The following is a 13,839-nucleotide window of genomic DNA, read 5'->3' as shown; positions in this document are numbered from 1 at the left end:
GAAAGAAGATGTCGTAGAATGCACAGGAAAGGCTTCAGAGGCATTAAGTTATAATTTGAGCACAACAACCCCCACCCCAACCTTGGAGAGAGCCCCTCCAACACATGGCCTCATCCATCACCTCAGGTTGTTTATCTCTTATTATGATACCGTGTCTCTTTGTCAGCTGCCCCTGATATACATTGCAAGAAAATAGCAGCAGTAGGAAGAGCTGAGTCTGGTGGATGCTTCCCAGAACTAGAAAAAGCCCAGGCTTCTCTGGGATGGCTCTGCTCCTGGCTAAGGTTCTGCCGTGGGAGTCCAGCCACCTGCAGTCCCGATCCCCATGGCCTAATGGAACTACTGGGTTCCTAGGAAACTCACAAGTTCACCATGCCACCCCCTAGCTTGACACATTTGGCTCTGAGACTCGTCGGGGAAATGTGGAGTGTTGGGGTCCTGAGAGCCCCACCTTCTCTTCTGTTTTCTACTTTTAGAGTATTGTACTACTGAAATATTTCAAACCTACAGAAAAACAGAGAGAAGAATAGAGCAGTCACCATCCCTACTTAAAAATGCTTTGCTATATGTGCTTCACATCTCTCTCTCTGCTTTTGAGTTAAATACATTATGGAGACACACAAATCATTCCCAATCTATACTCACTCCTCTCCTCCCTAGAGTAGGTCCCCAATCTTAGGCATCTGAACACCTCTGGGTCTCCATGCAGCTTCAGAGCAGCTCCTTCTCTGGCATGGGTGCTCCTGCATTGCTTTAGAGATGCTTCTGTGATGCCTGCTGGAGAACATGGGGGGATTCTACCCAGAATCCCAACCCAGAGGGCAAAAGCAAGAACATCTCAGCAGCTTTCACAGATAACCCTGGACCCAGGCCTCTCCCACCTACACCCGTGTTCTCCTGAGGTGCACCCTGTCTCAGTGGGAGAGCTGAGCTCTTCACCTCTCTTTTACCAGGAGAGGCCTGGAGCACCATCCTGGGTCCCAGTCCCACCCAAGTGATGGGTTTGTGCTTCAGTCACAGGGAGCAGGTCCATTTTCAGCTGCTGTGACATCTCACGGGCTCAGTGGCGGGGAGTAGCTGGTAGGGATGGGGAGGAAGGCAAGGCCAGGCAGACTCGAGTCCTGGGTCTGCTGGAAGAGAGGTGGGATCAGATAGATGCAGGCCACATAGCACAGTCGAAGGTGGCCCATCAACCATTTGCTCCGTCAAGGCGGTTGATACCCAAAGGGACTCACTATACTGAGGTGGGTGCAGGAGCAGGTGTGGTGGGCAGCCTTCCAGAATGGCTTTCAAGGATCCCCCTTCCTGGCACCCATGCTCCTCCTATGGGATTCCCTCCCCTTCAGGGTGGGCTGGACCTAGTGACTTGCTTCTAACAAACAAAATTTGGCAAAGGTGATGGTGTGTCATTTCCATGCTTAGGCTGTAACAGGACTGTGACTTCTGACCTGCTGGCATTCATTCTCTCCCTCAGGCTCTTCTTGTATGCGTGCTTGCCCAGATGGAGAAGGCCAGCTGGCGAGGAGCTGATGGAAGCCTCTGGCCAACAGCCATAGAGGAACTGAGGCCCTCAGGCCAGCGACCCACTAAATCCTGCCAACAATCACATGAGTGAGCTTGGAAGTCTGTCTTTCCCCCAGTTGAGCCTACAGATGAGGAACTAGATCCTGCCAACAGCCACATGAGTGAGCTTGGAAGTCGACCCTTCCCCAGTCAGGCCTACAGATGAGACTGTTGTCCCTGGGCTGGCAGCCTTGTGAGAGACTGGGAAGTAGAGGATCCAGTTAAGCCATACCCGGATCCCTGATCTGCAGAACTCTCAGAGAAAAACTGCTTATCATTTTAACTTGAAAGGTTTGGGGTAGTTTTTCTATGCAGTAGTCAATAACAATTAAGACAGCAGGAATATCTGGGGGCTAGGGACTGGGTGCAAGACACAGAAGGCTCGATTAAGGCTGGGAGGGGTTCTTGGGTGCCAGCTTGGGTGCCAGGGTGGTGCATGGTGCACCCATGTTTTAGTCAGACCTGGGGTCAAGTCCCAGCTTTTTCAGTAAATATCTGTGTGACCTTGGACAAGTATCTTGAAGTCTCCGGCCCCAGTTTAGAGCTCTGTAAAATTTGACTGACATTGAACTTCCAGGACCGTTGGAAAGATAAGTGCCGGCTTAAGTAATCCACACGAGAGAGTGTGTGATATGTTTTAGGCCCTCAGTAAGTGGCAGACATGAATAGTAATAGAGTTGACCTGGGACTCTGCATCCTCCTCTTGGGAGCTCCCGGGTGACTCCGGGTCATTCCAGTGCCAAGAAACAAAAACCAAAACCCAAAAACAGTGCAGGAAAAATATCTTCCTAGCAAGTAGGACAAAAGCATCTGTTCTCCAGGAAGAGAGGCCCAACAGAGTGGATACTTTTCCAAAAATTCTGGTGTGAGGGAGGCAGCCCCAGCAGGCTGCAGCTCATAGGCCATATCCCTTATGCAAAGGACCAAATGCTCTCCTCCCTCCCTCCCTAGATTCTTCTCTTCCTCCCTGCCCCCATTCATCCCTTCCTCCCTCTCTCCCTCTGTCACTCCCTTCCTCTCCCTCTCCTCACTTTCTCTCTCTCTCTACCTTCCCCTCTCACCGATGCCTGATTCCAATATCTTAACCCCACAACTCTGCCTCTTTGCACTCATTTGACCCCTACTAGAAACCCAGCCCTTCTTTATGTCATCCTGGTTTCATTCTAGATGAACCCATATCAATGTCCTCATTATGCACTGTTTGCCAGCTTCCCCAGCCACACAGGATGGTATCTGATCACTGGCTTCTAGGGGACAGCTTGGGTGGGCATCACTCTGACCTCACCATTGCACTTTAGAGTTGGTGTGTTTAGAAGGCCCAGTGTATGCACTGTAGAAAACTGCACAGGGACGGGAGCCCAGGACTCATCCTGGACCAGTAATGGAGGCTTCCTTCTATACCACCCAGATCCAAATGAGATGATTCTGTAAGAGCCCCTTTCTATCCAGGACATCGTCTCTCATCCCTCAGACTTTCCATCTGGACATCTCAACTCTGTTCCTCTCCTACAGCCTCGTCTTCCTCCACAGTATGGCTAAAATTTGCCTTCAGGACCCTCGAAAATGACTGTTAATTCTGCCCTGCCTCAGGGCCTTTGCATTATGGCTCTCCTCTGGAGCCACCATTTCCTTGCTCAGCCTTTCACTTGTTCTTTTGATCTCTGATGTTCCTACCCTCAAAAAGAACACGTCCTTTTTCCCTTGGTAACATGTCTCCTCTCCACTAGGCCAGTCCCAAGCACAGTGTCCTCACTTGACTGTCTCACCATAGTAATACATTTTCTCTCTGTGTTACCTTGAGGAAGTTGCTATACCTTTCTGGGCTTCCATTTTCCTATCTATATGATGAAATATTTGACTAACACACAAACATACTGTGTACCCTTCTCTATCATAGTATTTCTCGTGCTAGACTGCCCCCTCTGGCAGGTTAATTTGCACAACTGTCCTCATCTGGGCTCTCATCTCTGGAGCATGAGCTCTGCCTTGTTAGTCCTGGAACAGCCAGTACCTGGACACAGGGCTTTATCTACGGCATAGCACCAATAAATCTTTATTGAAGAAAACGAATCAATGAGCATGTGTCCACTAGAGCTTTGCTGTGCCTGGACTCTCCGATCTGGGATAAGGGTGAGAAGTATTCCTTTTATTTCCTCTAGCTTGGAGCCCAGAGCCTCCCGCTCAGCAGGGGCCAGATGTTTTCAATGTCTGGACTCAGAGCTGTCTTCCTGGAGGTGCTGAGGCCTTTTCTCCAGTCCAGAAATGAATCTGGGCTGGCTGAATATAGGTAGGGCAAGGGATATGAGACTGTGTGGGACACACATATGGATGAAGCTACCACTGCAGCTTAAAAGGCTCAGGCCCAGGGGACAAGATTTGAGGCCACCTTGTTCCCTCCTTCCCTTGGGCTCAGAGGGAGGACCCTTGGCTGCAATGATACCACCCTCCAACCAATCCGGTGGGTTACGAGGGGCCATAACTTGGAAAATAGCAGTCGAAGTCGAAACCCAAGTGGTCATAGTGGGATTTAATAGAGCAGGGCTTGGTGACAAGGGGACCTCACCTCTAGAACACACACACACACACACACACACGAGAGAGAGAGAGAGAGAGAGAGAGAGAGAGAGAGAGAGAGAGAGAGAGAACGCCAGCCTGGAGCCCCCTGTTCACCACCCATCAGAGGCTGATTCACACACCAAAACACCCTCACACATTATATCCTCAGAAGCACAACACTGCTGCTGATTGGGACCTGGCTGCCATGAACCTCCTCAGGCGGTTTGCTGTGATGACCCATTTGCACAGGCTGTTGATTTCTAGAACTTCTCAGGTTCAGGGGAAGACAGGTTTCATCTGTCAGTGTTAGTCACAGTGCCCTCACTTCACTGTTTCACCATAGTGATACATTTTCTCTCTGTGTTGAGCAAGGTGCTATACCTTTCAGAGCTTCCATTGCCCTATTGACATTCTGAAATCTTTGGCTAAATGATCTCCAAATTCTTGTTCTTCTCAGACATTTGGTGACCCTGTGGCTTAGGGGACTGTTACATTCACAGCTACCTGCTGTGTCAGCCAGTTGCCTAGTTGCAAGTGCCCTGGGGGCTATTATGCCTCCCATGAGCCCTAATGCAAGTATTTTCAGTATCCTCTAAGGGTACCCTCACTATCCCCTAAGATACTGCATGACACCATTGGCATCTCACCCTGCCTAAAATGGCTTCTTTTCATATCCCAGAGCTACAGAATGGGTGGGCAGCTGACTAGAGTCTCCCAGGCTAGGTCCTTAGGAGACTACACACACACACACACACACACACACACACACACACACACACACACACACACATATATCCCTATCTTATGTCCCATGACAGACTTCAGAAACTCTAGGCCAGGGCCTAGACGCAACCCAGAAGATCCTCAAGGCCTGGACCTTGGAACTCAGGCTAGCCCCTGGTTGAGCACCCTCATTCTAGAGAACTGCAGCAGAGGAACTCGGGGTCTCCACTGGGACACACGTTTCTAATCCGGCACGCTTCATGGTAGCCAATCTTGACTGCTACAAGTGCACAGAATAGAAACTGGGTCAGCTTATTTGCAGTTTCCAAAATCACCTCAGTGGCCTGGTGTTTGTGCTTCAAGCGCTGTTCCTCCTCTCCCTTTCCCTGTCTGAATGCTTTCCTCACACATTTCAGGCATCTAATCCTCTGGGAAACCTCCACTGACTCCATTAACATCCCCAAGGCTGAGTGGGTGTCCTGTCTGAGCCTCCTCATGGACCCCGAAACTTCCTCCTGTCACTCTCTGTTGTACTCTGTTGTGCCTTTCTCGGCCTCTCCCCAACCGGCCCACTGGAGGCGACATCTGAGTATGGGCTTGCAGACATGACCAGTCCTGGACCTTCACAGATTCTGTAAGGAAGGCTTTGTCTCAAAACCTTTCATATATCAACCACCAGATTAGCAAATATTTCAAGGGACAAATAACATCAAGAGAGACGGTGAAGGACAATGAACACTATCCTACACTGCTCCTGAGAAGAAATTGCTGCCACCTCTTTTCAGATCCATTTATCAATGGTTACTCAGTGTTGAAATATTTCTAGGGTTTTGTGCCAGAATTCCATTTCTGTGTATCTCTTCTAGGGCAACACATCCTCTGCGAACAAAGATATTGGAAAAACTTTTGAGAACTTTAAAAGCTGGGGAAAAATGTGAAGGTCGTTGTGTGTGAAAGTAGTTAAAGAATTATGGCATATCACTTAGAACACTGTGTAGAAGTTTAAAATGATGAGACAGTTCTCCATGAACTGACAGGAGAAGTTCACCCAGACTTGCTGTAAAATGCAAAAATCAAGTGCCACACAATACGTGCATCATGAGCCAGTATGTATCTTATGGCCCCATAAAAGACAAGCATAGGTTTCTATTAGTGCATGTATGTGTATGTAAATGCATTGATTGAGGAATTTTTGAGGAAACATATTAAACCATTACTGAGGGGTTGGTGACGGAGAGGGGTGGACAAGGGAGACTACCGTTTTATCTGTGTTGTTTTCGGACACAAGGATTATTTGCATAAATAAGACAATATTGTAAACAGGTGATATACCTGTACTTACTAGGTCTTTAATAAAAAGAAACTGTTATTGTTTGTAATCATAAGAATCACTTCCCCTCTTGCAGGAGCTTCTGCGAAACTCGCTTGCAAGTCAACAAAATTGTATTGAGATCCTCTCACGTACCCAGTGCTTTCACACATATAATTTACCTGTAATTTATCCAGTTCAATCTCGGGGCTGGCAAAATCCAGTTGACCCCTACTCCCTGTAACATCCACTCCAAATTTAAAATATCAACTTTTTCTTGAATCCCTACACACTTGTTTAATCTCAGCTGAGGGAGACATGGTATAAAGCTGGGGGCTGACATGGTAGCCTTTCTCGATATAAATCCCATCCATCTGCAGGGTGGTGTGGGGCGGGTCTTATCACCATCACTCATAGCCCCTCCCTGACTCTTTGCAGAACTCTGGGTCCATTCAAGGCAGTTGCACAGAGGCAGCTTATTTTCTCAGAGGAGATTCAGAAAGAAAAGGAAATGTTACTGGGCGGGACAACAGGGTTGTCCACCTCACCCGCCATCAGGCTTCGGGGACTGAGCAGCCTGGCCTCCTGGGCCAGCCCGGGTCTCATTTCTTTGAAAAATCACTAGGTTGGTATATTAGTCTTCTCGGGCTGCCGTAACAAAATGTCACAGGCTGGGTGACTTAAACAACAGACATTTATTTTCTCGCAGTTCTGCCAGCTGGGAAGGCCAAGATCAAGGTGCTAGCCGATTTGGTTTCTGCTGAAGGCTCTCCTCATGGTTTGCCTCCTCCTTGCTAAGACGTCACATGGCCTTTCCTGGGTGCATGCAGTGCAGAGAAGAGGAGACATCCCTGCTGCCCAAATGTCCCTGCAGAAGCACAGTTGTCACTACCTCGAGATATGACACGTACAATGAGCCCTGTGGCGTCTCTTCTCATAAGGACACTGATCCTGTCGGAGCAGGGCTCCACCCTTATGACCTCATTTAACCTTAATTGCCTCCTAAAGGCTCTAGCTCCAGATACAGTCCCATACACGGTCAGGGCTTCAATGTATTAATTGCAGAGTGGGGGAACGCAATTCAGTCCACAGCAGTTGGCAAGGTTTTTTGTTGCAGACCCTCACTTTCTGGCGTTTCTGATTCTCTGCTGTCCAAATGTCCCTGCAGAATCACAGATGTCACTACCTTGACACACTGACAGATACAACTGGCCCCGCATCCTGCCTAAAGCCACCTACTACCACATCCCAGGGTTACTAAGGAGGAGGTGAATTGGGTCTCCCAGCCCAGAGGCCCTGCTGATCGATGTCACCGCCTTAAGCGTCATCATAGATGTCAGAAACCCTGGACAAGGCCCTGGGTGCACCCTGGAATATCTTAAGAGGTCAGATCCTTGGGATGGTTCCCCAGGACTGATTCCGGCCCCTGAGAAAACTCACCCAAAAACTGCCTCAGAAGGGGCTCAGGGACTGCGTGGGGCAGTTTTTCTCGTCTTGTTCTGCCACCTGGTGGCAGTTGGCTGCGTCTACAAGGAGACAGGTGGAAGCTCCACAAAATCTGGGCCTTTCTTCCTGGGAATTTCCAGCACTTTGGAACAACCTTCCTACTTAGAAAACGACTTTCTTTATATGAGAATGAAAGTTGTGCTGGGAGATGACAGTGTAGTTATTTGGGTCTTCATTTCTATCCATTTTTAAGGTAACAATTTAAACCCAGCTTTTATCAAGCATTTAAACACAACTTGCTGGTTTGTTCATTCGAATCACATAGCTAGTCATATACAACTATAAGAAACACTACTTGCACTTGTTCATTGCTTCATGCTCAATTAACTCCTAAGTTTCAGTGGAGTGGTGTAGGAGAAAATCTAACTGGGGTAGATTGAAGGAGAGAAAGGGGAGATAGGACAGACAGTGAGACCTGCTCACTTCTTGGAGGAATTTCTAAGTATTTCACAACACTTGCCTGGAAATTCACAGGATTTTGTACACATCAGGGGGAATTATGTCTTTACATGAAAGCTAAGGGCTCTTTACCTCTGATTTGCACACGAATCCTATGAATCACAGGGCTGTCTGAAACCATTTGAACCCTCCTCTCTGCAGCATACTGTACAAGTGACCGCTCAGGCTGTGCTTCAACACCTCTAATGTTGATCATCCCATTACCTTACAAAGCCAGCGATGGCCTGGCTGTTGGCAAGGACATCTTCGTGTGAATCCCATTTGCAGCATCTGCGGTCATGTTAACCTCTTTCCCGGCTCCCTCCCCTGCCCTTGTCTCTCTGCAATTCTGGGTCCATCTAGAACTCTGGGGTGACACCCCAAGAGCAGATGTGATGGCTGAGGTCCAATCATAGGCTTTTGGTGGATATGTATTTGGGGGCAAACACACAATGCTGCATTTACCTCCACACTATGAAGATATAAAGAGCCTTCAATACACACCGATTACTCATAAATGTCTACGTCTTATGTATCAGGATCACTCTTACAATTTCATCTGTAAGGTTCAACTATTAAATGTGAGAAAAACAGTGCACAGTAATGTGACAATAGTGTCCACATGAATGAAGTAGGGTGACCAACCGTTCCAGTTTCCCTGGGACTGAGAGCTTTCCCAGGACAGGGGCCTTTAAGTTTTAAACCTGGAATGGTCCCACTCATGGCAAACTAGGACCATGGGCGACCTTGGCATGCAATGAATCATTCATTGCCAAATACAATGAACTACCTGTAGAAGACCTCTACACATCATGCTCTCTCGAGGAGGACCCTCGGGGTTGTTTTGCTCGGCAAGCAGAAACGTGACTCGAGCCTGCTGGGAGGGCCAGGAGGAAGAAACAAAGGAAAGAAAGATTGGAGGAGTGGGAGTAAGAAACACAGGAACAGACCGAATGTGACATACCAAAAATGTATCCCCTACTGGAGCACAAGGCTGTAGGAGGGAGGGACGATGAGGCAGGGGCAGAGGGGCTGAATGGGGTGTGGAGGGGGCAGGCCTTCGGCCTCTTTACACCCGGCAGAGTGATGAGCTTCGCCGATGTCTTCAATGAAGTCCTGCTGGTCCCTACCGGCACATCACACACTCCCGGAAGCATGATCTTCACTCCCTTCCTTCCACCTGCTGACCTGGTGAGTCTGGCTTCCCTCCATTGTTCTGGAATGTCCCCTAGGAGGCTGGGCTTTGGTCTGTGCAGGTCACTGCTGCATCCCCAGCCCCTGGAAGAGGGCCAGAGATGCACACAACAGTTATTGGATGGGGTGAAGGAAGCCAGGGATGGGAGGGACCGTTAGGATCTGGCTATTTATTCTGGCTTTTAGAATGTGAAAGGGCCACAAAAAGACGCTGAGGAATGGGTGGCTGCGTCTGATGCCACGGAGGACCCATCCAGTGGCACAGCCTTGCCCAGGGAACCTGCTCTTCTGCGAGGGTCTTGGAGGAGCCGGTTCCAGAGAGCCCTGGCATGTTTCACCAAGTGCTTCAGGCGAGAGCTCCTTCGGAGCCAACCCCTGCCTCTCTCAATGCTCACCACCAAGCCCATCCGCCTCCCCTTCCTCTTCCACCAAGAGAACCTCAGGCCAAGCCAGAAATCCCCAAGGCTCCCAAGGGTCTACTTGTCACTCTGCTTTCCTCCCTAGGGGAGGATACCAGACACTCAGAATCTGAGACCACCGAAGCCACAGACACAGAGCCGTGAACGGTGACCAAGCCCCTTCTGATGCTCCATGCCCCTAACTCGCCGCAGAGTCCCAGTCACCGGACCTGAAATAAATGCTGGCACGCTTGACTGTTTTTGCTTTGTGGCATTTGATGGAACTTTCAACACGTCGGGTGAACTGGGGGTGGTCAGCTTTGGCAGCGGTGGGGTTGTAGAGGGAGAGAGCTAGCATCTTCCTTAGGCTGTCCGCCCTCCTCCTCGAGGCAGCGCTGCTTGTTCCTGGGTCCTGGTGGCAATGGGCTGTGGCCAGTCAATGAATTTTCCACAGCTGGCGGCTCTGACCCTGGTGAGGCACTTACATGCAGGAATGAGGACGGATTAACATCTCACATGCAGGAATGAGGACGGAATAACATCTCTCTTTCCCCTAGCAATGCACACCATCTTCATAGCTGAGGAAAACTGGGCGGTGTTTACGGGCAGAGGTGGGAGGGTCATGTGGAGGAAGAATCTGTGGATCTCAGAAAAGGCGTTAACCCCTATACTGACAAAGAGTTCCCAGGCCCCCCTACGCCACCGCAAGACAGAGAGCCCTTCCAACAGACGGCCTCGTCTTCAACTACGCATTGTTCGTTTTCATAAGAGGAGGGCTTCATTCTTTTTTCTTTTGCCCTCCTAAGGTGACCTTGATATGTGCTGCAACATAGTATCAGCAGGAGAATTCTGCAAAGGGGGTTGCAGCATACTTCTTCCTTTAACCTGTTAGAAATTGCAACACAAGCAATCACCAAGGTCAATGGAGAGACGGCGGGCCTTTCAGACACACAGTAATGGGTGGGAGGCCCTCATAAGGGCCCACGTCAAATTACTTTGATCTGCTTACTTTCTGAATGAGGAGCTGAGTCCCACTGGTGCTCCCAGAGTGGGCTTCTCGGCTTTGCAGGCTGGGCAGCTCTAGTGTCTCAGCATGCCCAGGGGAGAGCAACACTCTCGAGGACCCACTCCCACAGGAGGCTGACCCATCCTCCCTGCTGGCACACTCTCTTGCTTCTCTCTCATTAAGACTGAAATAAATCTGGAAGTGTTTGGTGGTTTTATGGGTCAAGATCTTTTTACACCTCTTGAGAAAATTATTTAGTTGGGATAGGGTTGGCTGTTGGAGATGGAGAGGAGCTTAAGACATATATACGTATCTGGGCTCATGTATGTGGTTATAGTCATGGGACAGCATTGCTTGTTCCTAAGTATCTGTTAGGACTGTGGCCTATAGACAATGCTTTTTCCACAGGTATCTTGCTATGGCCTTGAGGAGGGCAATTCAGTGTAACAACGCAGAAAAAGTATCATCTCTCCCTGCCCAAATGCATACACCCTTCATACCTGACAATGTTTATTGGCTTCAAATGGAGAGCAGGTGGCTTGGGATTTGGAGGAAAGGCCTCAGATTGAGGTACACATAATCGGCTCCCACTATCCCCACCCCAAACTAAGACAGAGCCCTTCCAAAACCCTTTCCCCATTCACCTCAGATTGCATGTTTTCATATTATGATACCTCCACCCCCGCTGCACCACCCCACCACCACCACCACCACCACCTCCAGCCTTTCCTTGACGCCAGCAGAGGAATGCGAGTGAGGGGTTACAACGTAATATTATCTGGATCCTACATATCCTAGGGTAGGCCCTGAGAGAACTGGTGCCAGGATCCCACGGTGTTTGTGACGAAGGGCACAAAAAGGCTGTGCAAGGCCAACGGGCAGGGATGTAAAACATGCACGTCAATCTCTAAGAACTGAAGATAATTTTAGGCTAGTTATTATGATCACTATACCCACCAGGACCATTCTAAGGCATGGAGAATACTGGTCCTTTGAAAACCACGCTGGTGCTGGCCACTGTAATTTTGGTAGGGTTTGGCCTTCATCAGATCCTTCCTTGCTCAGGAAACCTCCATAGCTTCCTGGGCCCCCCAAATCAGGTTAGAGCCATCAAGGCTCTTCCTGGCTTCGCTCCAGGCTAGTCTAGACTTCTCTCTCACCCCGACAAACAGTTTTCCCTTGATATAAACAGGGTAACTTATCCATTCTAACATCTAGGCCTTTGTTTCTTAAAACAACAACAACTAACTGTAGTCATATAACCCACTGAGCTCTGTCTCTCCCAGGCTTCAGGGGCGAACATCTGCTCAGTGGCTTCTGGGAATCAGCTCCGGTGAGGGCAACACTTACCCTCTTGCCCATCGCTCCTTACGGATGCTGAATATAAAGCACCTGCTGTGTGCACTGTGGAAACTGCACAGGGACAAGAGTCCAGGACAGCTTCTAGGCATGCCACAGGTGGAGTCTTTTCTCTGGCTCATCCAAGAGCCAAGAGCAGCTGCTTTCCAAAGAGTCACTTTCCACTACACGTGTATTTTATTATTATTATTTTTTAATCTCTCAGCCATGAAGTCCACCAACTGAGGATCATGGCTCCTGTACAGGTCCCCACCCCCAGATCCTCTCCCCAGTCTCCCGAAATTCTAACCTTCCAGTTCCACTGAAGAACATGGATTGCTCCCGACGCCCACAATACCCTGCCTCGGGGACACACTGCACTTACTACTCCTTCAGTGCTTCAGATCTCAGATGGCATCTCACTACAGGGTAGCCCTCCTTGTTCCCAGACATCCGCCACCCAGGGTTAAGTGTCTCACCTCTAGGCTCCCATACCACCTGGTCCTTATCCTCATCCCAGCAATTAATACATCAAACTGCCACATCTGGCTGATTTACTTACATGACAGCCCCATCTAGACTCTCAGATGTGGGGCAGAGGCTGAGTCTGGTGCATTCCTGTATCTGCAGCGCCCGGCACAGTGCCTCACATATAGTAGGTAGTCAGTAAATGTATGTTGAATAAATGAGTCGATGAGCAAGGTGTCTAATTCATTGAATTTTTATTTTTCCCTACATTCTGGAGCACTAGGCAAATACAAGCAGAGAGCGGTTGTAATTTTGTGCAACAGACACTGACCGGCTTTTTATTTTATCTTTTTATATTTGGAGGGGGGGAAGGATTGTACTGGTAAAGTCTCTCAAACCTTCAAAGAACAGCTTATTCCAATGCTATAATAAGTTACAGGCATAAAATGAGATAGTCTCCCAATTTCTTTTATGAAACAGCAAATCTCTCCTGCTAAAACCGAAACAGAGAAAAATAAAACATTTGACCAATGTCATTCATAAACCTAGATGTTCAACTTAAGTACTCAATCAAGTGTCTATGGAACAAAGGATTTTGAAAAAATGCTTAAGGATGGCGTTTGTTCCAACTTTGATACAATTCTGCCATCATGTAGTTTTAACCAGTTTACTTCCTGTAAATTGATCGTCATTATAAAACAAGTTAATTAAGGCAAACAAAACTTTGCAATATGCAAATTGAAAGCTAAATCACTGAGAAACACAAATAGAACTGGAACACAGATACCATGGGCGGCAGGTTCTCCCTAACCCCACTCTACCCTTCGACTCTCGAAAAGTCAGGACCCCAGCGCCCACTGCTGTGGGGCCCTTTTGACTATCTACAGCAAAACAAAGTGAAGACTCAGCCTCAGCCTTCACTGCTGGCAGGAGGAGTCCCTGACGCTAGCCTGAGATTGCAACCACCCTGGCACTGTCCCGGGTACTGATAATTGCTCCAGCCATGGCTCTAGCCCTGGCACTGGCAACTGGCACTTGCATTGGTGCTGGTGCTGATGCTTGCTTCAGCCATGGCATAGGCCCTGGAACTGGAACTGGCACTAACACTGCCACTTGTCACGTCACCAACGGCAGCTGCCATCTCGGGCACGGGGTATCTCCTCCTCTTCTCTCAATGCCTCATTTACTGCCACGGAAAGGAACCGGGGTGGGTGTCCTTCACTTTGGTCACAAACTTCGGGACTTCCATCTGTCTTGTTTCCTTTGAGAGCCCCCACAAGAATACCTAGAGCGTGGGATTACTGTGGGACACCTATTTGTGCACCAGGTACTTCTGCTGC

General features: G+C 48.9%; 2 protein-coding genes across 5 annotated transcripts in view; one reads left to right on the top strand and one right to left on the bottom strand.

Moving 5' to 3' along the window:
- Nucleotides 1-13,839, bottom strand: part of LOC105470440 (doublesex- and mab-3-related transcription factor C1) — a 129,926-nt gene that overhangs the window by 55,509 nt on the left and 60,578 nt on the right. The window lies entirely within an intron of this gene.
- Nucleotides 9,157-10,042, top strand: LOC112423650 (uncharacterized). Its single transcript, XM_024787632.2, has 3 exons — nt 9,157-9,286; nt 9,476-9,639; nt 9,901-10,042. Exons 1-3 carry the CDS (start codon nt 9,182-9,184, stop codon nt 10,040-10,042), a joined length of 411 nt encoding a protein of 136 aa, XP_024643400.2. The 5' UTR covers nt 9,157-9,181.

Source organism: Macaca nemestrina, chromosome X, assembly GCF_043159975.1.
Source record: "Macaca nemestrina isolate mMacNem1 chromosome X, mMacNem.hap1, whole genome shotgun sequence".
Lineage (NCBI taxonomy): Eukaryota > Metazoa > Chordata > Mammalia > Primates > Cercopithecidae > Macaca > Macaca nemestrina.
The sequence above is the reverse complement of the archived record's forward strand: the minus strand, read 5'-3'. Positions and strand labels throughout refer to the sequence as shown.

What these genes read in the sequence shown, in the direction of transcription:
- LOC112423650 (XM_024787632.2), top strand. Translation starts at nt 9,182, where the DNA reads ATGAGCTTCGCCGATGTCTTCAATGAAGTCCTGCTGGTCCCTACCGGC. An exon ending in TCCTTCCACCTGCTGACCTG is followed by an intron (nt 9,287 to 9,475) that starts GTGAGTCTGGCT and finishes TCTGGCTTTTAG; the next exon opens with AATGTGAAAGGGCCACAAAA. An exon ending in TGTTTCACCAAGTGCTTCAG is followed by an intron (nt 9,640 to 9,900) that starts GCGAGAGCTCCT and finishes AACTCGCCGCAG; the next exon opens with AGTCCCAGTCACCGGACCTG.